At 59.4% G+C, this 25,747-nt stretch overlaps 1 protein-coding gene across 10 annotated transcripts in view; it reads right to left on the bottom strand.

Moving 5' to 3' along the window:
- Positions 1-594: 594 nt before the first annotated feature.
- IQCE (IQ motif containing E) overlaps positions 595-25,747 on the bottom strand; it is a 42,125-nt gene continuing 16,972 nt past the window's right edge. For all 10 annotated transcript variants that reach the window (XM_078439953.2, XM_078439952.2, XM_078439947.2 and 7 more), the window contains 15 exons: positions 23,017-23,087; positions 21,993-22,065; positions 21,740-21,789; positions 20,135-20,298; positions 18,740-18,795; positions 17,392-17,591; positions 15,400-15,504; positions 13,910-14,000; positions 12,414-12,584; positions 8,866-8,889; positions 6,187-6,288; positions 5,645-5,766; positions 4,643-4,746; positions 3,626-3,724; positions 595-2,507 (listed from right to left, as the gene is read on the bottom strand). In XM_078439953.2, the coding sequence (XP_078296079.2) occupies positions 2,395-2,507; positions 3,626-3,724; positions 4,643-4,746; positions 5,645-5,766; positions 6,187-6,288; positions 8,866-8,889; positions 12,414-12,584; positions 13,910-14,000; positions 15,400-15,504; positions 17,392-17,591; positions 18,740-18,795; positions 20,135-20,298; positions 21,740-21,789; positions 21,993-22,065; positions 23,017-23,087 (1,545 nt within the window). In that variant the 3' untranslated portion in view covers positions 595-2,394. The remainder of the gene's footprint in view (positions 2,508-3,625; positions 3,725-4,642; positions 4,747-5,644; positions 5,767-6,186; positions 6,289-8,865; positions 8,890-12,413; positions 12,585-13,909; positions 14,001-15,399; positions 15,505-17,391; positions 17,592-18,739; positions 18,796-20,134; positions 20,299-21,739; positions 21,790-21,992; positions 22,066-23,016; positions 23,088-25,747) is intronic.

The following is a 25,747-nucleotide window of genomic DNA, read 5'->3' on the forward strand; positions in this document are numbered from 1 at the left end:
GGAGGGGCCGGGGGGGGTGGCGGCAGCCTGGAAGCCTCGCCTCCCCGCGGTCAGGAGGCCCGGCTGTGGCAGCACCGGGTCAGCTGGGTCAGGGCCGGGAGATGCGGCTTCTGCTTCTGCACCGTGAGGGTGGCCGGGGTGGGGGCAGGGCACATTTCTCTGTCAGCCCCCAGCCGGTGTGCGGGTGCTGTGGTGACAACCAGGGCGCAGCGAGCCGCACATGCCCCGGACTCCCCACGGGAGGGCACGGACCTGTGCCTTTGGGGCGCTTGATGCCTGAGGTCGCAGTGCCTGTCTCCTTTCTGCTGGATCCCTTTCCCCTCCCCTGCCTCCCTGGAGTGGGCCCCGAGGCCCCATGTGGGCAGCGGCCCCCAGCTGAGCAGGCACCGGGAGTCGGCGCTCCAGGCCCTTCTGGCTCTGCAGGCGGGGAAACCCAGCCCCACGGCCAGGCCCCACAAGCAGGCTGCTGCCTGGGGTTCTCCTCGGCGCCTGCAGGGCCACAGGGCCACAGGGCAGGCCATCGCCAGAGAGCGTGCACACTGGACTCTGGCTGAACTCACAGTGGCCTAGAGGTGCATCAGTGACCGAGGCGGCTTCGAGAATGTTTGCTTTTAATCAACAATGCTGCCCCGAAGGCACACAGGTGGACGCGTGTACATATTTACGGTTCTTGGGGTCGTCTCCTTGGAAAACACAAGCACACAGACCGATCTTGCCTTCGTGGCCCTGCCCGCTGGCCAGGCCCCTCCGGTCACGGCACACAGGCCAGCCCGGACGCCACGCGGGGCCTTGTTCTCCAGGGCCTGAATGACGAGTGGGTGGAAATGCCCGTTGTTTGAGTGACGGGTGGGAGGAGCCTCGCCCCAGGAGCGGGCAGGCCCCCAGCGCTCGCCCAGCCCCTACAGACCCTTGGCTCCGAGCCCGGGGCCCAGGGGAGGGTGGTCGGGTCACTGGGGAACAGACCCCACGCGTGAAACAAGCCAGGGGCGGCAACAGATTCGGTCCAGTTACCAGTCGGTCCAGTGGGAAAGACGAGAAACAAGAAAATGGACTTCGCAGCCCACAGACCAAACCAACAAAAGACTAAATCGGCCTAGCTTTCTGGCTGGGCTTTTTTTTCTCAAGCTGTTGTGTGGACGGAGCCTGACCGGGTGGTCCCGGCGGCTCGGGGTGGACGACCATGGACGGGCTCTAGCTGGTTGTGGCGCCAGAAGCTTCCTGGCCACGGTGAGGAGGGCCAAGGGTTTCCCCAAAGAAGAACACATCCTACTCCCCAAGGTTTGACCTCAGAAGGGCTCCAGCCGGCACACTCAGTCCAGGCAAGAGTGAGCTTCCTCACGCAGCTGTGTGGCCTGTGGACCTGTGGAGAGTTGGACGCCTGGCCTGGGGACATGGGGCTCTTAAGACGCCCTTGATGTCTCTCCCCCCACCGCGAGCCTGAGGCTCTTCTCGTTCTCATCAACAAAGGCTGACCTTGCAGACAAAGGGGGGGCTCTGTGTTTGTGTGGCACAGGCTGGGCAGGAGCCAGGGCCCGCACGCAGCAAGGGCCCGGGGCACCCTCGTCACCTGCGGCCCGCAGGTGAGCCCAGCACCCCTGCCCTGCCCGGGGCCTGGGGACAGCTGTGCCGCTGCACTTCTCAAAGGCAAACCTGATGGTACTTCCTGGTTAGGGTTTGGTGCCTTTTAAGGCTTGGCCTACCCAGTGACAGGGTCTCGCCAGACTCCTTCCTGGGCACAGCACCTCTTGGGCACAGGGCCCCGGCGGTGGGGACGATGGTGGGGGAAGGTCTGCGTGGAGAGGGGCAGGAGGAGGAGCCTGAGGAACACGAGCCCCTCTTGGGGCCCCGATGTCCTCGTGTCTCACGAGACTTGGAGACGCCGTATCCTGCCACAGGGGTCTGTCACATCTGCCTCTTCCAGAAAGTACTTCACCTACTTGCCGGGTGGAGATCAGAGCACGTGGTGCCAGAGAAGGCGGTGGCGGGAGAGGAACAGGGTGCCGTCAGCGCGGCTCCAGACGAGGCGGGCGCTCCCAGCTCACGGCCGGAGGCCAGGAAGCGGCTGCCGAGACCGCGTCTTTGCAGGGCCCCCGGCTGGCCCGTCCCGGGCAGAAGCGTCTGTCCGTCTGACACCGAAAACTGTGCCGCCGGCCCTTCCCGGAGACGAGATCATTCAGGATTCCCTGAACAAGCAACCCAACAGGCGACCAGACCAACGGAAGAGGAGCACCGACCAGGCTGCTGAGGTGCGTGCGGAGCACGGAGCTCTTTGCCAACAAGGTAAAATACTCTCCAGTCGTAACTGTAGTCCCCACGTCCTCTAGGACACGCTTCGTCCTCCAAACCCCGAGCTTCCCTGCAGGGCCGTCGCCGCGTGAGGGGCAGGCCCGGAGCCTAGGGCGGGGAGGCGGCCTTCCTCGGGGCCATAGCCGGGGCCACCACGATCTCGTCGGAGTCGTCAGAGCTGCCGTCGTCCGCGGGTCCCGGTCCCGAGGGAGAGGACGGCCCTGCAAGGAACCGGAGCGGGGTTGTCACCGCAGCTGCTCGGGGCCGGGGCGCGCCCCGGCCGCCAGTCTGGGACACTTGGCACAGCGCCTGCTCCCTGCCGGGCGGGAACGACCTTCGGCGTCAGCGTCACACGGCCACAAACCACCTCAGCCTCCGAGCTCAGCTCTGGACACCTGGGCCGTTGCCAAAAGGCAGACACCCGCAAAAGGTGAGGCTGGCCGACAGCGAGCAAGCTGGAGCACGACTGGGGGGTCTCTGAGGGCCGCCCCCACCGCGGCGCCCGCGGCCTGGGCGGGAGCTGCGACCCAGCGCTGGCGAGGCTGGCCGCCAGCTGCGTGTGTAAGAGCCCGCTTCCTGGTGGCACGTCCACCTGGGGAGACGGGCACGCGGCGCCCGGTGGCCCCTCCCCCACACTCTTCACTCACAGCAGCCTTCCAGAATCCTGTCTGTGCTGGAAGGGGGCGCCAGCTGCAGACAGCCTGCGCCCGAGGGGCCTGAGGAGGGGCCTGACGCGGGCGAGGGATGGGAGGGAGGCCCGCACTCTGCCCGGTGAGGGGCAAGGGGACGGCCGGTCGCTGGTCGCCGGTGGCCGGTCGGGGGGAAAGCGGGAAAGAAGCCAGGCTCGGCCGCACTGAGGCGTGTGGCTGCACAGCTGGCCTCTGGCGCTTTCCAGAGAACATCTGAGAGGAGAGCCTCAGGACGCTCAAACATCCGTTTCCAAGGTTATCTTCAAAAACACGGTCACGATGGGACCAAACAGGGCCGCACGGCCCTGCCGGGAACTGAGGGTCGCGTGTGCGGTAACGCCCCTCGGCGGGAGACGACACCGTCCGCAGGAGGAGGGGCTTCAGGGGGCCGGGGGTTCTCAACGGCCCGCCCGGCTCCGCGTCTTCCTAGGGCATCCCGGTGCTGCTGCCCTTGGCTCTTGACACGCGGGGCCTGTGGGGCACCAGAGTTCGACGTCCGCGAGCCCCGACAGCCCGGGCTGAGCGACTGCAAGGGACGCAGCCCGCTCTCCCGTGTGGTGACTTCCTGGGCGGACACGGTGGCAAGCCCTTGGCTCCTCAGGACATTCTCCGAGACCCAGCCCCCCAAAGGCCGCGTCGCCCCCACTCACCGCAGCGGGGCTGCAGGGCTGCTGGATGCCCCAGAGTCTCGTCCTCGGCCGCCGGCCCCTCCGCGGTCTCCCCGCCGCTCGCCTCACTGTCCTCTTGACCTGAAACGACACGCAGACCAGAAGTGCCGGCCCTGCACGCGGCCGGCGTGGGACACGGGCAGGACTCATCCCCTCCCCTCGTCTTTCCACCCCAACACCCGGGTTTTGGCCTCCTTTGCTGAGGTTTCCTGACACGAAGCCCCGCTCCCTGCCTGTCCTCAGACTCCCATCTTTGTGACCTACGAGCTCAGGACAGAAAAGTCGCTGGAAACATTCTCACGTGAGCGCCACGTGGTGACCACGTACGGCCCTCACTAACAGGACCTCAAGACTGCGTTTCTTGCTCCGGTGACCGTCCCAAACCTCCCAGCACCGCCTTCTTGCTCATCAGCAGCATCATAGTACGAGTGCGAGCAAGTCACAGCAGAGGAAGGGGGAGGGGAGGCCGGAATCGCGGGGCCTGAAAGCAACGTCCAGGCTCTCGCCGGGCGTCCGCCTCACATGCGAGGAGACGGGCCCGGCCCGGGACCCCACGTCCGCCGCCGGGCAGAGCTGACCGGGCCTCACTGCTGGGGTGCGGCGCCCCTGTCAGTCCCAGGGATCTCTGCACTGTCTGGGGGCCTTGATGAGGCCGAAAAGCAGATACACGCAAAGCTTAACTTAAAACCAACAAACAGGAAAAGCATGGGTCCAAAGGAGGGAAACCACCAGCTCCGGTTAGAGCCAAGGATAAAAACCAAAGACACACACGAGCCACGAAGCTCCAAGTCTGTAGCCCGCAGGTGCCCAGAAGCCACCGTCCCTGACCCCGGGGCCACCTCCAGAGGTCCAGGATCTCCCCGATGCAGCCTCCCTGCTGGTAGGCGGTCACAGTGGACAAGCCCCCACACAGGCCCACACACCCCACGCTTCCGGGCAGTGGCAGCTCTTTGCTGGAAGCTCAGAGGGCCGGGGAAATTGAAACTGAAGTGACGTTACCAGGAGAAGGGGCCGGGCAGGGTGGCGAGGAGAGCTGGCTGTGTGTGGCCGGAGCGGGCTGCCTCCTTCTGGGGGCTGCGGTGACGGCTCTCTGACTGGCGGCGCTGCAAGAGAGAGGCCAGCCGCTTGGACTTCACGGAACGCCCCCGTGGGCTGAGGCCCACAGCGGGGCTCACGGATGTGCGGGAGGCCGGCAGGGCTGGTGCACGGCCAGGGTCAGGGCCAGACGCCTTCCTTTCCCACCGTCTCCCGTGCCTTTCCGTCCCAGCGGACACGGTCACCGGCCGTGGTGGCCATGCCGGGATGGACCCTGACCCGCGTGGAGCCCCCGGCCGTCTCCGTTCACGGGGAACCAGAACCATGAGATTCGGGCTCCACCTGGCTCTCCTGTGGCAGAGAGGAACCAAAACCGACACCGGAGAGGAAGGGCAGAGTGAGGAGGGGCAGGGAGCCTGAGCCCTGCAGCAGAACAGCCCCAGCCCCCTCCTGAGGGACACTCCCCCGCCTCGGTGCAGAACCCCCCCCTCGCCCCACAACAGCTAGGAGGGGCTGTGACTTTCTGCAGCCGGTGCCCCACGGGTCTGGCGCCACAGTGCCACTGAGAAGGAGAGAAGGAGCGCTGCCCTGGGGGGGTTCTGACGACGCCCGCGCCTTCCTGAATGCTGGGGTTACGTCACATTTTCTTCTAACAAGGACGATGCGTTAGGACGAGCCGACCAGCCTACAAAGTGGCGGGTACCAGAACCCCACGGTGTCTGGCCCCTTCTTCCGGTTCCCCCACCCGGGGGGGCCGTTCCGGGAAGGCCAGAACTCACGGGTTACCCCAACTGCACAGGCAGGAGGAACTCCTCACGGGGTGTTTCTGTTTGGGTGACAAACCAAGGTCCCAGCTCCTACACCCCGTGCCCGGGCACCACCTGGACGGGCAGCTCCCCGCACTGTGTCTGTGGCCGGCGTTTCCCGGGGATACAGAACAGAGTGGGGCCCGCCGGTTGGACTTACCTGCGCCTGACCCGTGCCAGGTGCGCCCGGAGGACGGACTGGATGGCGGTGATGGCCTCCTCCTGTCCCGGGCTGCCCTGGGCCTGGGCGGTGGGGCTTGGAACACGTGGTGACGGAGGGTCCTGCGGCAAAATGACAGTGAGCGTGGCAGGGGCCCCCGCCTGGCCCTCAGAGAGCCAGGTGCGAGCATGGCCCCGTTTGGGGTGGCTCGTCTGGGTACTGTGTGCTTAGCACTTCCTGACTCTCAGACTCTGGAGATTCTTAAAACGGATGTCTTTGTTTTCACAGAGTAGGACGACGCATATCTTTACTGCGTTAAGATTATACCTTAATCGTGAGATGGACGTGTACCTAGTACGTAGGCACCAGACGTTACATCCACCTGGAGCCTGCCTGGCCCGATGCGCCCCGCAACGGACAGTAAGGTGCAAGGTAGGACACCGCGACCAGAAGATGCCGTGCTGCCTCGGTGGGTGAGGCACCAGACGCGGAGACGGGGAGAGGGCGGCTAGCGGGCCGCTGTGTCCGGCCCCGGGGCTTACCTGTCTGGGCGGGCTGGGGGGTTCTGAAGCACACGCCTGGCTTGACAACAGCTTCACCCGCGCTAGATGTCCCCTGAACGCTGCCTGAAGCACCACAGCCGCCTGGCAGGGAACGGGGAGAGAGGGAAGTAGACGTTAATTCCCCTGCAAGGTGGCAGCTGCGGAGGAAGGGGGATCCAGAGGGAGAAGCCCTAGCAGCAGAGAAGTGACTTCTCTCGCTATTGCGTAACCACGGCCTCTCCGTCACTCACCTAGCGTCTCCCCCAGGGAGAAACAGACCCATCGTCTGGGCAGAGAGAGGCACAGTCGCCCGATCTCGCGGGAAATCACATCATCTGTTAGATGCTAATAAACTTAGCTGCCAGTGTGTGTCCATATTTTACAGTAGTTAGGTTTCCACGTTGGGTAGTCTGTGCCACACCACATGCTTTCCGTACACATCTTCCAAAAGCGGGCAGGGCAGGGGCGCCTGGGTGGCTCTGTCGGTTGAGCGTCCGACTTCAGCTCAGCTCATGACACGGTGTGTGAGTTTGAGCCCCACGTCGGGCTCACTGCTGTCAGCACAGAGCCTGCTTGGGATCCTCTGGCTCCTTCTCTCTACCCCTCCCCCACCCGTGTTTTCTTTCTCTCTCAAAAACAAGCAAGCATGAAGAAAACACAAAATCAAGCAGGGTAGAGCACGATCTCATACTGCTGCAAAGGAATTATTTATCCTTTGAACTTAAATAATTTCTTCAGACGCACATGTGGACGCTCTGCTGAGTTCTGCAGTCAGGGTCGTGGGTCTCGGGGGCAGCAGCCACCAGCCCTGGGTGAAAACGTCACAGCGTGACAGAGGATTTCGGCTATCACGGCATTTTAGGGGAACAACACGCTTAGTACGTTGAGTCCTGACACATCGTGTGTTTAGATACCTAGAGGCTTCCAGAATCAGTCACACACAAAAAAAAACCCTAACACCTTTGCTCTGTCCCTATGGAGGGCAAGGTAAAGCAGACGTCCTGAACTAGGGTTAAGAAACAGGCCACACAAAGGGCACCTGGGGGGGCTCAGTGGGTTAAGCGTCCGACTTCGACTCAGGTCATGATCTCGAGGTTCGTGAGTTTGAGCCCCGCAACGGGCTCTGTGCTGCCAGCTGGGAGCCTGGACCCTGCTTCGGATTGTGTTTCCCTCTCTCTCTGCCCCTCCCCCACTTGCAATGACACTCTCTCAAAAGTAAACAAGCATTAAAAAAAAAAAAAACAGGTCCAACAAAGTGCGGTAAGGGGACCTTCATTAAGGCAAAATCAAACAGGCAAACGCACATGTAGACCGACCCAGGGGGCTCGCTACACGCGGACAACAGGGACCTAGGGCTCCTTACGGGTGACACGGGCTGAGGGTGCTGGCTGCTGACTTACACCAACCACAGCTCGGCCGCACCGCACCTGCCTGGAGAGGCGAGGACGCTCGGGCCTGGGGCGGCACCGAAGACCTCAGTGGAGCACGACGGCACGGGCCGGCCGGCCGGTAGACGCGCTCCACGGTCCCTGGAGGAGTCCCAAGCTCACCCATTCACCCACTCGTTGCACAGATTTGCCGAACGCCTACCATGTGGCAGGCTGCGTCCTGGGAACTATGGACATAGTGGCCCAAAGGCAGAGTCAGCCTTTGCCTCCGCGGAACCTCCACTGCAGTGTGAGACAAGCAGTTTACGAAGAAGTAAGCTACCAAAATATCAAACAGGGATAAAAGCCACAAGGAGAAATAAAGCAGGACACGAGGCCGGAGTGATGGCTGGCACGGGGTATTCGGAGAGGGTGTCATTGAGGAGGTAATGTTTCGATACGGACCTGTGTAAAGCGAGGGGGCAAAATGTGCAAGTATCTGGAGGAAGAGCCTTCTAGGCAGAGGGGCAGCAAGTGCAAAGGCCCCGTGGCAGGGATATGCTGGTGTTTTCGAGGAGTGTTAAAGAAGCCTCCAGACTGGCTAAAGAAGAATCAGCAGGGCTGGAGGGGTCGCCAGGGCATGTGGCACGGAGGGTGTCCGGGCAACAGCTTTGGAATTTGCTCCAAGTTTAGAGCAGGTCTTGTGCGGTGGTGGGTGTTATTTAGCAAGTAAGACATGTCACCCCGGAGGCTGCGTGGGGAACAGGCTCGTGGGGAAGGCAACAGCAGCAGCAAGGGGCCGTGCGGGTCCCAGACTCCGTCAGTCCCGGCACCTCCCGGCCCGCGTCCAGCCGCTCACACACACCTGCTCTCCTCCCGGGCAGGCTGTGCTCCTTTGCACACCCGTCTTCTGCCTGGAGCCCTTCCTCTCGGCCCGGGAGCCCTCACATTCCCCAGACCCCATGGCACACCTGGACACGAGCCCTAAACCACACCTGCCACCTTGACCTGCGACGACCCATCTGCTGTTTGAGTCAACATCTTTTTTGAGTCCCGAGGGCCCGCCAGGTTGCCTGACTCCGAACTGATGACCGAGAAAAGTGTGTTGAAAGAAGGAATGATTGAACGAACGAACGAATGAATGAATTTGAAGGTGTGAAGCTACCCAAATATTCATGTGATGTTGATATCACTTGGGGCTGGTCTGATTTCACGAAACCAAGTGCCCGTGACGCTTCCTGGGACATCCCACTGGGACTTTGCTCTGGTGCAGAAATACATATTTTGAAACGGGTGAAATAAATTTGCTTACCTCATCCAGGACGGCCTTTTTTTTCTGAAATAAAGAGATAGATCATGAATTAACACAAGGATGAATTTTTTACAGGAGTATTAATTTCCTGATCCTGCCCCTGCCCCAGCCCCAGTCGCCATGGGTGGAAGAGCAGAGTCGGGGTACCAGGGCACGCCCCTCACAGAGAGCCCCCTCCTTGCCACCCACACCCCAGGAGGCTCCGTGCATCTCTGTTCCTCCTCGGCCTGGCCGACAGTGCTGAGGGGCCAGCAGCCATAACTAGACGGCCGGCTTTCTCAGGGCGGGTCACGGTTAAAGACGAGACACCTTGGTGTCGCCTGCGACTCTTGGCCAGCCCGTGGCAGCGAGCTCTGTGAGACAGTGTCTCACGAGCATCAACACGTGTGCGTGTCTTCGGCTCCAGGTGGGGAAGCCCCTCCCCACGGCTGGAGCTGTCTTGACACGGGTGCCCTCTCCGGGTGCTCGCACAGGGGCTGGGCACTGCCTGCCAGAGAAATTACAAAGGGGACCCCGTCCACGGGTCTGGGTCACTGGCCCCCAAATCTGATCCGTCGTGAGAAGCATCCAGGGACTTGAGAAAAATCAGCTACACCCAAGACAGGCTGATCCAGAGTCAGCACAGATGAGACCCACGAATACGTATTTTTATAGCCCAGGTCCTTCCGGGGTGGGAACCCCAGGATGATACATGTGCCTGTGGTGGACCGTGGCCACTGTCGATAAAATGTGCATTAACCAGCTCGTTTTCAGTATTAATCAGAGTGCACAGCCCACAGCCGTTACAGAAAAGGATTTATCCCTTGACAGATGGAGGGAAATGGAGTATGAGGACCAGCAGAGTGGGGAGAGAGAGAGAAAGAAAGAAAGGGGGGAGGGAGGGAGGGAGGAAAAAAAACACGTTTGATAACAGTAGTGGTCGACACCGGCAAAGAAAATCTCAAGCAGCAGACGAGGACGGGAAAGTACTGGCAGGGACACGGGGTGGGGAGTGAGGACGTCTCACGTGAAGCCTGGAGAGAGCAAAGTGGAGGCGTGGGACTGTGCCGTGACACACGGAGACGATGGAATCGTGTTGCCCGCGGAAACGGCCTCTGACTCAGGAGACGTGCCGGTCCGCGGCCGGCCGCAGGCCCTGGCCAGGGCAGCCTGCGGCTCACCCCAAAGCTCGCGGGGCACCTGGGTGGCTCGATGGGTTAAGCGTCCGACTCTTGATCTCGGGTCGTGATCTCACTGTTCGTGGGATCGAGCCCCACGTCGGGCTCTGCGCTGACAGTGTGCAGCCTGCTGGGGATTCTCTCTCCCTCTGTCTCTGCCCCTTCCCCGCTCTCTCTCTCAAAATGATAAACTTGAGAAAAAAGCTTAGCTGGGTGTGGGGCACAACCACACTGGCTGGGAGGGCTCCAGGCGAGTCCAGGGCCTTCCTGCTCACGGCCTCAGACACCCTCGAACCCCAGCGTGAGCCGGAGACGTGCAGACCAAGCGGACCCCAGAGGGAGGTCCCAGGACTCTGGTTTCCGACCGAGTGGCCTTTCAAATGCTTTGTTCCTACATGTCGGTACGCGCATTTCCGTTTATTCTGAGTTCTTTTAAAGCAGAATCCTCAAGGAAGGAAGGATTTAACTCATGAGTCTCGAAGAAGCCGGCCGTGCCCCAGCTCCTGGGGGGGCGAGCAGGGGGAGGAAGCCAGTGCCTGGTGGGTGGGAGCAGGGAGCGAGGTGGACACGGCAGGTGCCTCGGAAACAGCGAGCTCCATCCGGTCTGGGGTGAGGAGGACCGGGAGCCCGCGACGCCTCCTTGTGCCAGAAAGCGAGGGTGCGCCAGCAAGACCAGAGGCACGGACGGACGGAGCCAGACGGAGCGCTCCCACTGACCGAACGTGGGACGGGCTGAACGCTACCAAGAGTAACAGTAATTCCTCTTAGACGCAGTGACGCCGCCGCCCCGCAGAGCGTGGGGGGAGGAATTCTGGCCGCCGGAGCCGCCACCACACAGTTCCCTGTCCTGCCATCAGTGCTTACCTAGTACTCGAGGGAGGACAGCAAAGCCTTGACCCTGCCTTTCCAGAAGGCCCCGGGGCTGTGCTCTGCGGACCAGCTGATCAGGAAAACTGCTTTACGGAAGAGTGCCGGCCACTAAGCAGGGGGGGATCTGAAGTCATCCCGCAACCGTGCGAAACGAAGGGCTGAGCTAAGGCGCGTGAGGCTGCTGGGGCCACCGGTGAAAGGCACGTCACGGGTTCATCAGCGGGGAAAGGCGTTTCTTTACAGCGGCAAACGCCGGCAGCCGCACCACCCAGTGCCTGCGGCTAGATGTGGCGGGACCGCCCGGTGTCACCTGTGGGAAGGGAGACCGTGCGCCCGGAACCACCTGGGGGGTGCTCTGGCCAAAAATGTTCAACCTGAAGCGAGTCAAGCCTGTGGACCTAACCTGCCCCTTCCAGGAAATAGAGGGGACCGACAACAAGTGAAGGGGCATCCTGGGACACCTGGAGAGGTCTGAATATGGAGGCCACGCCAGGTGACGTCAGAGTCACTGCTGCGTCCCTGGGGCATCTGACGGCACGTGCTGCGGTCCGCTAGGACATGTCCTCGTGCTTACACGATGCAAGCCGGACCCTCGTAACGTCTGAGCCTCACGTCCACGTGGCGCTGGGGAGGAATGGTCGGAATAGAAAGCAAACGTGCCTGCGTGTCGACTACGGGCGGGTCGGGTTGGTGGCAAGAATTCCTGGAATGCCCGAAAGTCTTCCAGCCCTTCTAAATGTCCTGTGAGTTTTCGTGATGCAAGTTTGGAAGAAACAGCAACTTAAAAAGCCCTCCTGGCAGCCTTCTGATATTCAGGCAAGGAGGGGCCTCACCGGGGTTTGTTGGTTCCCTCGGGAGAAAGCACCCTGCCGTGTTCTACAAAACCAAAAACCGGGAGCTCTCTCAGGGCGTGCCATGCGGCTGGCGCAAAGAGACGGCCCCCTCGTCCCAGGAGCTTAGGAGAGGGCCCCAGTCCCCCCCCCCCCACGGCCATGAGACGGCGCCATGAGACGGGGGCTCCCTGGGCCCCTCGCCCCACTCTCCCCAAGCACAAAGGCGCTCGGCAGATACACAGCCCCTGCCTCCCTCCTCCCTCCGGCTGAGACGCACGCGCTCGGAGGCAGGTTTTTCAGTCACAGTAAAATGGCCCACAGCCCAAGCTGCTTCCTCCCAGGCGGCCGCAGAAAAGGGGCTCCTCCGGGGGTTTCAATTCCAGTTGTTTCCGAGATGGATCCGCTTCACTGTGGATCCCATGCTCCGGCCCGTGCTCAGAGGGACGGGGCGGTGATTCCAGAATGCGGCCGCCGTGTGCACCGGGTCACTTCCTTCCCCGCAGGACCCGCTCCCTCCACCGTGGGGCCAGGTGCTGGTGCCTCCCTCACCCCCGGAGACATTGTCCTCATCTGTATCCACGCTGTCCCTCCCGCACGTTGCCACATGCCAGCTGCACACAGCACAGAGCCCGCGCGTCGAAGGGGCCCCAGGGGCACAGACCACGGCAGGGCCTTCGTGGGCTCTCACCTGGTGTCTGTATACCCTCCACCGGCTCTGCAGGATCCTGGCTGCCGTGTCTCTTCGCCCCTCGGAGCAGGTGGAGGGGGGCCGGGAGAAGCCCTCCTCGCTTGTATCTGGCTCAGAGTCCTGCTGAGAGGGCCTGCTGGTGGGAAGGGAAGGTCGGGGTTCTTCCGGGGTCTGCAGGAAATTCAAGGTGCAAAGGATGATTAAGCCGGGCAGGGAGGACGGGGATCAGGTAAGGCGGCACGATACAGGCAAAGCTCGTCAGAACGGGCTTTCAGTTTAGAGGAAAAATCCGTAGCCACACGTCCAGCCTTGTGACATCTTTCATGTCTGCAGAAACGTGTTGCTAATAAACAGATTTCAGGTAGGTCTTCATCCACCCCCCTAAACCTGGGGCGGGGGCAGTGCTCCCCTGGGGAGCTCCCCTGGGAGGCGGCCCCTTCAACCTAGGCCGCACTTCCTGAGCTCAGTAACACGTGTGCGTTACCGCCAGGTTCACCGGCTTTTCCTTTCCTTGGTTTTCTGGCCTAAGACACTGACAGCAACGGGACTCTGATTCAAGGAAACCGATTTCTCGATTTCTCGCTTGGTTTTGGAGACGAAAAGAATTGCTGCTTTGATCATTGAAATAAACCTGGTACCTGCCACACTGCAGGGTCCGGATTCATGGTCTGCAATAAAAATCAACATACTGGCCTGTTCTCACCGATGGAGACACCCATTGCTGGAGAATGCTCTCGCAGAGGCTGGAACTTAAAAACTGAAACTGCCCTGGGTCCAAGGCGCCCGGCCCGCCGTGCAAGCACCAGTGCCCCCGAGCCCGTCGGCCACTGTCACCAGCGCCTCCCGGCTAGCCCGGGTCCTCCTGCTACCTCACCTCAGGGGGGCTTGTCTCCTTGCCCAGTCCTAACGCACCCCACATCTCTGCTCTCCTGGGGCCAGATAGTGTGACCTGTCCCTGCCTGTGCTGCTTACACGTACCTCTGACCTCCAACCTGCCATTTGCCTCACACACCTTCGACACCTGGACATGTGTGACATTTGGTGGCAGGCACCTGGCACCCCCCGCCCCCCCCCCCCCACACCAGCCCTGGGTCAGGCCTGCTCTCTGTCTTAGCCTGAAGCTCACACTAAACACGCAGGGCTGGGGACAGGATGTCCTCACCAGATATCCCTCCTTCCCCTGTAGGGCTTCCTCATACTCCTCACCTGCTAACAGACAACCCTTCGGTGTATGTGAAATCTGGGAAGGACTTCACTCGTCAGCTTAGCTAAGACTCGGATGCTAGTTCAAAAAGTCACTTAACTGACGGTTAATTAGTTCAGAACTCTGGACTCAACACACACAATTTATGGAAGTCAGTGGTGACGATAAAAGGGAAGTGGATGGCCAACGTCGGAGCCAGGAAAATCCTGGGGACAGAGACAGCAGAGCCGTCACGCGTCCGCCCAGAGCCCCACCATGCCCGGACAGGAAGCTGGGCCCAGCTGAGCCATACCTCCGGGGTCATTTCCACGGGGTCGTCTTTTTCTTCTCTCTTAATTTCTCCCAGTTCTTGAAACTTCTTGGTAAGCGTTTGAATTTCCTCTCTAACGTGGGAGGGAAAAGACGCCATCTTACTGGTCATCGTGCTGTGACACGTGTCTGTGTGACAGCAGCGATGGCCGCCTGTGGAGCTGGCAAGGCCACCTGTCCCAGGGCGACATGGGGTCTCTGGCTACCACCCCTCCTACACCTCGGGCCGGTCCGGTGCACAGGACTGCGCTCTGCGGTCTGTGGGTCACCTAGATCTGGGGCCCAGAGAGGGCGGGGATAGAGGACGTCTGGGGCCAACAGCACTTCTGGAACATGGTAAGAGTTCTGAGGCCACGAGGGACAAATGGGCAGGAATTATGTGTTGTTTTAATTTCTTTATTTTAAATGGGTTTAGGGCGGGGAATCCCAGGCAGGCTCTGAGCCGTCAGCACGGAGCCCGACGCAGGGCTCAAACTCACAAACCGTGAGATCGTGACCTGAGCTGGTCAGACGCTCAGCCGACTGAGCCACCCAGGCGCCTCCTATTGGGGGCTTTTAACAATGTGACTGGAGGAAAATACGATGTGCGCCTTCACTACAGGTGTCTGAGGCCAAGCAAGAACAACTCTTCCCCGTGTACCTGCCCTTTCCGGTCTCCTTTGATCCCGCCTAGTCAGTTCTCCTGCAAAATATTTTCGTTCATTCCAGTAGTCTGTGTCTTACTTATTATTCTGAGTGCTAGGTATTTCTGCTCAGGGTTCTCACCTACGTTTGGGGGGGCATTTTTTATTGAGGTGAATTTCGTACAACCTAAAATTCACTGTGGCCAAGTCTGCGATGAAGCGGGTTTGAGCACATCCGCAGCATGGTGCCGCCGCGGCTAAGAATGCTCCCACCACCCGCGCCCGTCGGCAGCCCCTTCCCGCACCCCCGTCCCCCAGCCCGTCTCCCTGTATTTTGGAATCCTGCACCAGGGGGCCTTCCTGTCTGCTTCCCCCGCGTGCCACGAGGTCCGTCCCTGCTGTCGCACGTGTCAGAACCCACTTCTTTGTATTCTTTCCTACAGACGTACTTGTTTGCTATCTATTCCTCAGAGACGGGCTTTGGGGCTGTTTCCGCTTTCTGGAGACTGTGAGTAGTGACCCTGAAGGAGCAGGAGGCTCTGTCCTGGGAGTCCTGATGGGGCGGCCCCCCACGGTGGCCGCACCGCAGTGAAAGGTGCGTGCCGAGGACCGGGCGTCACGCCAGGGAGGCAAATGCCGGCCTGATCGCGAAGAGCCCTTCCCCGGAGTCAGGATTTTTCCTCCGAAGGAAAGGAAGAGCCACTGCAAGATGTCAGGGCACGGGGTGTGGGGATCGGGCTGGGGTTGTAGAAGAGCCACTCAGAGAGCCGCGCTGAGGAAAGGCAGGAGGAAAGGCAGGAAAGGCTGGGAGTCGTGTGACCTCCACAGCCTCCGCCTCTGGTGCGCTCACCTCAGAGCCTCCTCTCTTCCTCTTCTCTCCTCCTCCCCTTCCCTCGCGCCCTCCAGCTCCTTCTGCAAGGTGGCGTTTGTCTGTAGCAGCTGTCTCACTTCCAAACTGAACACACAGAAGCAGAGACGTTTCAGCGTCACAGGAACACCGATTCTCACCCAGCGGGAAGGGCTTTCAGAAAACATCGCGCAGCCTGACCTCCGTCCCTGTGACGGTGGATGGACGGCAGGGGCACTCGCTCATAGCTACACAGAGCCAGGAACAGACCCGAGAGGCCCGCCGGCCCGGTGGTGGTTCATCCAGGTATTTACTGGGCGCCTGCTGTGTGCCAGTGGCTGTTACGTGCCCGGGATACCGAGGCGAGCACCATCACACGAGCCGCGGGCCCTGCTCGCGCGGGCCTCGCTGTCTCATGGAGACGGGCGTTATCCCAACAGTCACCCAATCGGGTATGTCACCCCTATCTGAGAGGACTGCTGAGGGTCCTGCCCACGCCACACGGGGCTGCCGCCTGAACTGGGGCCCTGAGGACGAGGGGGGTTACCCCGTCACCTCCAACAAAACTGCTGCCCGATGGGCTTTCCTGGGCCCCACAGGTGGCACGTGGCTCCAAGACAAGACCTTTGCCTGACCTCAGCTCCACTGGTTCCAAGGTTCGTTTAATCTCCACGGGAATCCGAGACACCCTGACTGTTTAGCAGAGCCTCTGTCACATAGTAAGGGCTCAGCAAGCGGAAGCTATTATCATGCCGTGTGACGGCTGAAGAGAAAATCGCAGATGTTATTTATCTTTCAAGATGACTAGCCCCATTTTTGAAACCTCTCATGAAACACTAATTTTTAGAAAGGACCTGCCAATTGGCATAGATGCGCTTGGATTGGAGGAGAACAAGGGGAGTGTGAACGGGTTTTCCTCTGCCATAAACAGGCACCAGAGAACTTAGTCAGCTTAGGGAGGCCTTCTCAGACCTAAACATGCTCACGATCACCAGGGGGCGTCGCTAGACACAGAGTCAGATTCAGGAGATCTGGGTCTGACAAGGTTCTGCGTCTCCAACCAGCCCCCAGGTGGGTGGGGCGAGTGCTGCATCCCTAACCAGCTCCCAGGTGGGCGGGGCTGAGGTTCTGCATCCCTAACCAGCCCCCAGGTGGGCGGGGCTGAGTGCTGCATCTCTAACTAGCTCCCAGGTGGGCGGGGCCGAGGTTCTGCATCTCTAACCAGCTCCTAGGTGGGCGGGGCCGAGGTTCTACATCTCTAACCAGCTCCCAGGTAGGCGGGGCCAAGTGCTGCATCTCTAACCAGCTTCCCAGGTGGGCGGGGCCAAGGTTCTGCATGGCTAACCAGCTCCCAGGTGATGCTGAGGCTGCTGGTTGCCCAGGCCACACTCTGAGAGAAAACCCTCATCTCAAAAGATGCACGGGTTTGGCTTACTCATAACACAACTTTGACCAGAGAAGCCACTAGCGGACAGCGGAGGAGACAGGAACATTTTTAGGAGGCTACAACTCAAGACACTAGAGAACCAACAGCGAATAAGCAAACTCTGCAGGCTTTTCCTTTCAAACTCTCAGGGTCACACTGAACGCTTCACAGCATGTCTGTCTTATTTGGTACTTAGACGAGATCCCTTAAACATACCGCTGATTCTAAACCTTAAAGAAAATCTAACTGATGGCCTATCTACCTCACAAATCAATGAAAGTAGATTATTCTCTAGTGAAGAATTTGGGAATGGCTCTGGAATGGAGTCAAGAGATTTGAATGACACCTCCCCTTCTTTCAGTAACGTAATGTGGTCAATTGCTATCTTGTTTTTACCACTGAAGTGGCTCTTCTCTCACAAACAAGATACAGGACTTTTCAAGCACACGAAACCAGGCCAGCAGTTACTACGAGGAGCTGAGCATGTCTCCCGAGTGCGCCAGCACGGCTGGACTCCTGCCGCGACCCCCTTCCAGGGCGGAAGGTGCTGGCCGAGCCTTGCAACCTACTCTTTCTCCTGAAGCTGCGTCTGCAGCGCGTCCCGCTCGTCTCTCAGGCTCCGCACCGTCCCCCGGAGACGCTCGCTCTCCTGGTGCCGGTCACATCTCGGCTGCCGGGGCACGGTGGAGCTGGACGCAGACTGCACCGGGGCGCTTGCCTTGACCTCTTCTGAAGCCTGTGATGTGGGGCTTTCCATCGAACTTATTTTCTGGGGGCAACAAAGGCATTTGTTAGATTTTCTTTCTCATTTCCCTTTACGGTTGTGAAACCCAAGGAAGAGCGTGACCAATGGAAACTGGTCCCAGGCACGGGTGTGGGCCAAGCTCTGCGTGTGACCTCACAAGCCGGGATGGCACCACGTCACCGGAGCCCGGTGGGGAGGTGAAGAGCACCCTACCCGCAGGGCCCGGCCTGGCACGGTGGGGGCAAGGCACCGTTAACAAGACGGAACGGAGGGCACATGGGAGGCGAGCTCATACGCTTTTCTTTGGGCTCATTGACCCTACCATTTCTTTAGGATTTCTGAAATTTTCAGCCTCTGTGCTTTTAATCTCACATGATAGCCCGGTTTTGCCAGCTGAGAGGGACTGACTGAGCGGCCCCAGCTCCCCGGTGATGGTGGGTGTCTCAGCAGAGAAAGCACCACCCCCTGGGCTTCCGCACCACCTCTGGGTGACCTTCTTTCCTAACGAGCTTTCTTCTCAAAATACCCACAGTGCATAAAACTCAGGTTTTCTGCTGTGTAGATCTGTAGTTACTTGATGCTTCCTTCTAGGTTTACTCCGCTCAGCCAAACCAGGGGACAGCTCTCACCGTTTTACCAGACCAGGCAGCAGACGCGGGCCCTTCTGACCCACTCCAAACAAGCGGACTGAGTACTGACCACAGGAGTGAAATCAAATCTGCAAACCCACGACAGGTATGAGGAAGTATTAATCTCCCCAACTTTCTGATGATAAACAGAGTTTTCCGACTCAAGTATTCAGGCTGCCTGGTTTCTGGAAGGCCCTAGGACGACTCAGATATTCAGGCCGCCTGGGTTTCTGGAAGGCCCTAGGACCACCTGCCTCCATCCCTGGTAACACAAGGAGTCCAAAACCGTGGGCCGTGTGACCGTGGCTTTGCCATCTGTGACACCAGGGACAGGAACGACACGACCCGTGGGTCTCGTCCAGACCTGCACGGAGTCTGCTCATTCCCGTCTGCATCGCGTGCCATGCGGGGGACAGCCACCATGCATGTGCTGAGAGCATTCTGTGAGCAAAGGGCTCATCTGCGTCCCCACTTTACAGGGCGCCGGCTCCTGGCGCTCGGGTGGGTCCTCAAGGACGGGCAGCTGAGAGGCGCACCACTCACTTTTTCCAGCTCGGCGATCCGTCTCAGCAGCCGGGGCTTACTCCACTCCGTGTAACCTGATGGAAGCAATGGCTTTGAGAGGTGAACTTGGCACAGCCATCCCGGTGGCCCCGTCAGCCCCGACCGCCCACCTCTAGCACAGCCTGTGAGTGTCCCCTTCCGCCGCGCGGCACCTGGCAGATTCGTGCAGGAAGGGTGCCTCCCAATGAGGGGGTCCGTGCCCACACTGTGGAGCTGGCCATGCCGATGGCCTCCTAAGACCTCAGTGTGACATCCACACCTGATCGTGCGTGCCGGTCCGAGACAGAACTTCTCAAGGCCACACACGAGTCCGCGCTGGATGCTCCGCCTTCCTCCCTCCTCCCGGCGCTTCCTTCCCCGGCGCTCTGAGCTCCGTCACCGTCACCGCCACCGCTCACCCTCTGCACCCTGCTGCGTCGCACCAGGGGCTGGACCCCAGGCCCTACTCTGCTCTCCTCACTCACTGGGGCGCTCAGTCCCAGCCCGGCCCTCTGCTGTTGCCCCCCACGTGGGCATCTCCTGCTGAGGCCTCTGCCCTGAACTCCCGGATGCACCCACCTCCACTTGGACACCTTTTGCACACCGCAGACTTGACACATCCCCATCCCCAGACCTGCTCCTGTCTCCGTCACCTCCACCTCACAAGGACACCCTGTCCTTCCAGCAGCTCAGATAAGAGCTCGGGAAGCCGGCTCCTCCCTTCTCTGAGGCATCCGGAACCTGGCCACCTGTCATCCCTGTGGTGCCACCGTGCCCGGGGCCGCCAGCAGCCCCCATGGGGACGCCACAGAAGCCCTGGTCTTCCCGCCCTCTCTTCTGCACACGGTCCATTCAGCACTTCTCACCTCTGCCCCAGCCCCCAGGGCCCGGGTGTGGCCTTCACAGCCTGGCCCCACGACTTCCTTCCGCCATCATCGCCACCACCCTCCCACTGCCTACGTATGCTGGGCACACTGGCCGTGGGCATGGCTGTCCCCGAAGACCCTACTCACAGGTGCACGCCACTGCCCCCGACACCTGCTGTCCTTCCTATTTCGCTCCGTGGCACTTCCTGCCGCCAGACCCATGACTGACCTGCTGGCTTCTCCCTCCCAGTACGATGTGGCCTCCACGAGGGATGTCTGCTTTTGTCTAGTGCCCTCCCCAACTACCTGCAAGGGTGCTTGGCTCACAGCAGGTGCTCCTTAGATCTCAGAGTCAATTTTGGTGTTGCCCAGCAGTACGCATCTGCATTTCTGGCAACTGAAATAGGGGCGTGGGGTTGAGCGGGAGGGTCAGACTCTCCCGCGTTTTGCCACCTGCGTCCTTCCTCAAAGAACCCGAGACACGGCCTCTCCTCGAGCGCCCCTCCGCGGGTGGCTCCCGGGCCAGTACCCTTCGTGGTGGAGACGGTGGGGGAGTTGCTCAGCACACGGTCCAGGTCTTCCTTCAGGCTTTGGTTCTCCTCCGTGAGCTCCTGGACGCTCCGGGACAAGCTCAGGAGGGCGCTGCTCACTTTCTTCGGCCTCTTGACGCCCAGTCTCTTCTCCCCCGGAGACCTGGGAACAGCAAAGCCAAGGGCTAGGTTTGGGTTTCTAAACCGGCTGGATAAATGCCTTCAAGCGGGGGCAGCCACACGGCACCTGTGGGTGCCTGTCTGTGGCTCAGAGTGCTCTCTGCAGATATCTGCAGTGGAACAGGGAACCCTGACACTTAACTACAAGGAAGCAAAGTGCTGTCCCCCAAACAGAAATCTGTGCTCATCCGTCAACTTGCAGAACAAAACACTGTATTCGATAGTAGTAATATATTTTAAATCGTATCACGAAAACGTTTGTGGGAACTCACGTTCTCTCTCGTTACGTAAATAGCCGTACAATAGCTTGATTTGCCTCTTATCCTACAAAGTCTAAAATACAGTCGGTCCTCATTGTTCAGATTCCGTATTTGCAAATTTGCATTCTTGCTAACGCTTACCGTGTGACCCCTTCACAGTACAGGGCCACGGGCTGGGTGGTGGACAGCCTGAGGGACAAGTTCCCGGTGGCGGGGGGTGGGGGGCAGGAGTGGGAGGCAGGGGCGGGGGGGGGGGGGGTTGGGGGGGCAGGCACCCGGCTTGGCTTTCACTGCCACCCTCGGGCTGTCCACAGGCGGCACCTTCACAGCCTGTTGAGTACATGCTTTTCACACCTGGGTGCTTTCGTTGGTGAGTTCAGGGTTTAAAGCAGTCCCCTTCACAGCGCTCAGGGGCTGCCCCATGTTCCTGCCGGGGCTCGGGAGAAGGCTGATGGGCCTCGTGAGGAAGCCCGTGTGTGAGGTGCTGGCTGACACGTGAATGCACAGACACGCTAGCGGAAACAGGTTGTGTGCTGACCAGTGGGTGACGGTCCTGCGGCCCAAGGCACCGGCTGCAGGAGCCTACGCGGCACGTGCCCCGGGGGCGACGGCTTAGCAGATGCGCCCATTCCGTGTCTGCGGACGCTTTGCGGGGCTCGCCTGCTTCAAAGAGCAAAGCAGCGGCTGTCCTGTACGGAGAAAGTCTGCCAACCCCGAAAAGAAGGAAGGGAAGGCCGTGCCTGGCTCAGGGCGAATGCCTGATTTGAGTTCACAGCTCAGTGCCGAGGCAGTGATGTGGCCAAATCTGTGAAAAGGGAATCTTCGAGACGGGGAAGCCCTGATGTCTCTAATAAACTTCTTGGGGGGAGATGGACTTGTACTTGGCATTAAATGCCTTCTTAATAAGGAAGCCCTGCTTGGAACAACAGCGCTTTCTAATTCTAAGCTGGAGGATGTTACATAGCAGGAATTAAGGACTCAGAGCATGGGGAGGTGAACATGCGGTTAGGAGCCAGCACGTGGCTGTGCGTCACCGTCCCAGATGGAAACCGTTAACAGACTGATGCAGGTGCGTGCACTGCTCCAAAGAGAAGGGCAGTGCACGCAGTTCCCTGCGCTTTCGGGACCAAACATGAAACACGCTTCCCGAGGAGATGATCATACTTCTTTCCCGCGGTCTCGGAGCTCGCCAAGAGAGTCTGGAGACGATGAATCTGCAAACGCCAAATTAAAATACGTTACGGTACAAAACGAGCACGAAGGAGAACGTGCTCTGAAAAAGTTGTGATCGGGCTCCTGATTTCTGCCTACGTTGCTGGGATTCACGTTCAAGCTGAGACGGAACGGAAGCGCAGGGTGCCAGGCGTGGCGGGCGACCGCCCAGGTCACTGACTTCCCCTCCCCGAAGGGCACGCACCTCCTCGTAGTACGTCTCCATGGCGATTCTCATCTCCTCCAAGTTAGTGGTCTTCATATCAGTCTGCAGTTTGCTAGAAACCCAGTTCACAGTTAGTAGGGCAGCGCCGGCCCCCCCGGGGCAGAGCAAGGGCGAGAGCGCCTCCCAGGACGTGAGCGGAGGAAGGGCTTGGCAGAAGAGAAGCGGGCTGGGCGCAGACCCACGGAGAGTCCTCACGGCCACGGGCCCCCTTCTGTGCAGAAGCAGACTCCCTAAAGCTATTCCTCACTAAGCGGGGGGCTGTCGTGGAAGAAGCGGGGTACCCGTGAAGCCTGGGGCCAGGACAGCCGCCTCTGGGGGCGGTGGGAGGCTCCTTCTGTGAGGAAGGAGCGTCACCCCCGACCCGTATTGCCAGCACCCCCCACTCAGCATCCAACAGACCTCAGATAAAAAGCTCTAGCAAATCAAGGTGCGGAGTTCAGGGTGCCGAAATACAGAAGAAATCAGCAAATAACACAGATTTTTACAGGGGACGATTTCAGCAGAGGAACAGAGAAGGGACGCAGGGAGAGAAAGCGGAAGGGGACTCGGGCGCCACCAGGCAGGACTCTGCTCCGCACGGCACCACCGGGACCACACGGGACCAGGGCAGGCCGCTGGGGTGCCGGCGCCCACGGGCCCACAGGGAGATGGCACGCGGCCCACACCAGACCGAGGACAGAGAGCAGGGCTCAGATGCAACGGGAACAGGAAAAGATGAGAGGGAGACGCCGTTCGGGTGATGTTTGAAGAGGCAGCTAACACTTCCTTTCATGGTTTTGGCACAAAGAGGATGCTGGGACAAGGGACGTGGGACGGAGGGTGGCGGGTGGGGACTGGGGGTGCAGTCCCAGCAGACGGAGCAGACACCGCCGCCGGGTGCGAGGGGAGGCGAGCGGGCACGCGGGCTGGCTGCAGCCAGCCTCGCCAGGGCCCGGCCAAGGAGACCCTGCGGAGCCCGCTCCCCCCCCCGGCCCACCCCCTGCGCGCCCGCGCGTGCCCGTACTTGATCGTGTTGTCCTTCTCCTTGCACTGCTGCTCCAGCCTCAGAATCCTCTGCTTTAGCCCGTTAACGACCTGCCAGTTGAACACGCGCACGTCAAGTCGACTGCTTCCGCAGTCCACGAGCTCCCCCTCCCTCCTGTCCCCAGGCTGGGCTAGGCGTCCCCTGCCCGCTGATCCTGCCCCACTTGGTCGCCGGCTTCTCCCGTAGTCCCTAGCGCAGCAAAGAAAGGGCCCGACTGTCCGGCTCTTGGCGCCGGGCGGGGCGGGGGCAGGGTGGGACAGGTGCAGAGCCTCCCCCCCAACCCCCACGTTCCACACTAGGAATGCACGGATGCACCGCCATCACCAGATTCAAAGGACAACTGTGTCCACGGTATCCCCTTGGGAGCGAGCAGAGCCGACCCCCCACGACCCTGAGCTTCACTCTGGGGCCCGGAAGACCGCGTGCGTCTCGTTGTTCCTTCTCTCTGCCAACCCGTCACTGTGGGAGACAGCACGCTTGCGCTCCTGAAAGAATATCCCCTTCTTTCTTTCTGGCTACCCAAACGCCTTTCCGGTTGGATTTTAAACTAATTTTCAATTATGTTTGGTAATACATGAATACATCTTCTTGGGGAAAAAATGAGAACATGTATCAGACTATGGCCCTTGACCTTAACCCCCCTCATCTAATACTGTCATCAAGCGAATTTGTGTCCTCTAGACCTTGTGTCGTGCATGTGTACCCACTGACATTACAGCATCCTACCGCACAGGCGGCCACGTGGTTTTCTCATGGCACGAATGGTCCTGGTGGACCATCCCTGTGGGGCCGCACCCCTACGTGACTCCTGCCCGATACAGTCATACAGTGTGGACACCCGTTCCTCGATCGATGAGGCTTAAATTGCTATTTACGACCAAGACTTCAGTAGAAATCACCCTTCTTATGCATACGTGCAGACGTTTCTTGAAGGGCGATGCTCACCAGCCCGGTGCTCACCAGCACCTTGCTCACCAGCATAGCGTTCAGTCACAGGACACGGCAACTCCGAAGGGCGATTTGGCAGCGGGTGTTAAGGTGGAAACTGCACACACCCAAGGATCTAGAATTTCTACTTTCAATCAACTTTAATTTTAAAAAAGCCGGGGCGCCGGGGTTGGCTCAGTCAGTGGAGCATCCGACTCTCGACATCAGCTCTGGTCGTGATTCCGAGGTCGTGGGATTGAGCCCGGGGTTGGGCTCTGTGCTCAGCACAGAGCCTGCTTGGGATTCTCTCTCTCTCTCATTCTCTCTCTCTCTCTCTCTCTCTCTCTCCCTCTGCTCCTCCCCCACTCACGCTCTCTCTCAAAAAGACCCAGAAAACCCACAGCATCAGAACAGAAATGCAGAGCCCTTTCTCTAAAAGTATGCATTATTTACAAAATTCTAAATCCTCAATCATGCAGCCATTTCTGAACATAGCTGTACTCATTTATATTCTTAATTTTTTTTTTCTTCTGAAAATGTTTCCATGTGGCATCATTCAAATTGTAATGGCTTCTCCTCATGTAATGGCTTCTCCTCAATGTTCCCCCCCCAAATCGGGCAGCTATAAATTTCCTTGTGTAAAAGGGTTTTTACACTGGAGTTTTTCCCTGAGACACGCCCGAAAGAGAGCAGTACCCGGCAAACGGAAAGCACAACTTCACGGCCATTCCTCTGCTCGGTCACGCCAACCTAAAACACGGTGTCTCAGCTCTGAGCATGCCCGGTGTTCTCAGTCCTGCTGACACTGGTTTTGATCATTTGTGTTTATTCTGCTGGTTTAAGGCGTGAGGTTTTACTCAGGGTAGCTTAAGACATCTTTTCTCCAATATTAACTACCGGAGGAACAGTGGGGACCAAGGCATGGTGCTTGTGGATTCACTATAAACCCAACCTGGGCAAATCTCTCTCTCTTTAAAAAAAAAAAAAAAAAATTAATGTTTATTTATTTTTGAGAGAGAGACAGAGAGTGAGTGGGGAGGGGCAGAGAGAGAGGGAGACACAGAATCTGAAGCAGGATCCAGGCTCCGAGCTGTCAGCATAGAGCCCGACACGGGGCTCAAACCCACAAACTGCGAGATCACGACCTGAGCCGAAGTCGGATGCTTAACCGACTGAGCCATCCAGGCGCACCATGGCCAAATCTCTTAACTTCAGTTTCCTGAGTTTCAAAGTGGGGATCGAGGGGCACCTGGGCGGCTCAGTCGGTTAAGCGTCTGACTTTGGTTCAGATCACGGTCTCGTGGTTCATGGGTTCCAGCCCTGTATTGGGGTCTCTGCTGTCAGCACAGCGCCTGCTTTGGATCCTCTGTCTCCCTGTCTCTCTGTCCCTCTCCTGCTCACACTGTGTCTCGCCTTCTCTCAAAAATAAGTAAACGTTAAAAACAATTTTTTAAAAATAGGGATTGAGTCCCTATCACAAAATCCAATGAGATTATGCTCAACTGTTCGCTGTCTAGGAGTTGCTATTAAGCTGAAAACGATTTTCTTGTGGAAACACTCCGATCTGTGCTCACGCCCTGAAAGTACTTCCTTCGTGCGTCCTGGGAACGGGGCCGGTGTTAACCACCTGTACAGAGCCGACTGCACGCTTTCCGTACAGGTCCGCATGGATTCTGTGTGTCGCACTGGTCAGCGTCCTCCCTGCTCCCCCATCATGTTGACTCAGTTTCCCCTGTAGTCCCACGGGGCTTTGTTGCAAATGTTGCATCATCACACCCGAAAG

Source organism: Panthera onca, chromosome E3 (assembly GCF_046562875.1).
Source record: "Panthera onca isolate mPanOnc1 chromosome E3, mPanOnc1 haplotype 2, whole genome shotgun sequence".
Taxonomy (NCBI): Eukaryota; Metazoa; Chordata; class Mammalia; order Carnivora; family Felidae; genus Panthera; species Panthera onca.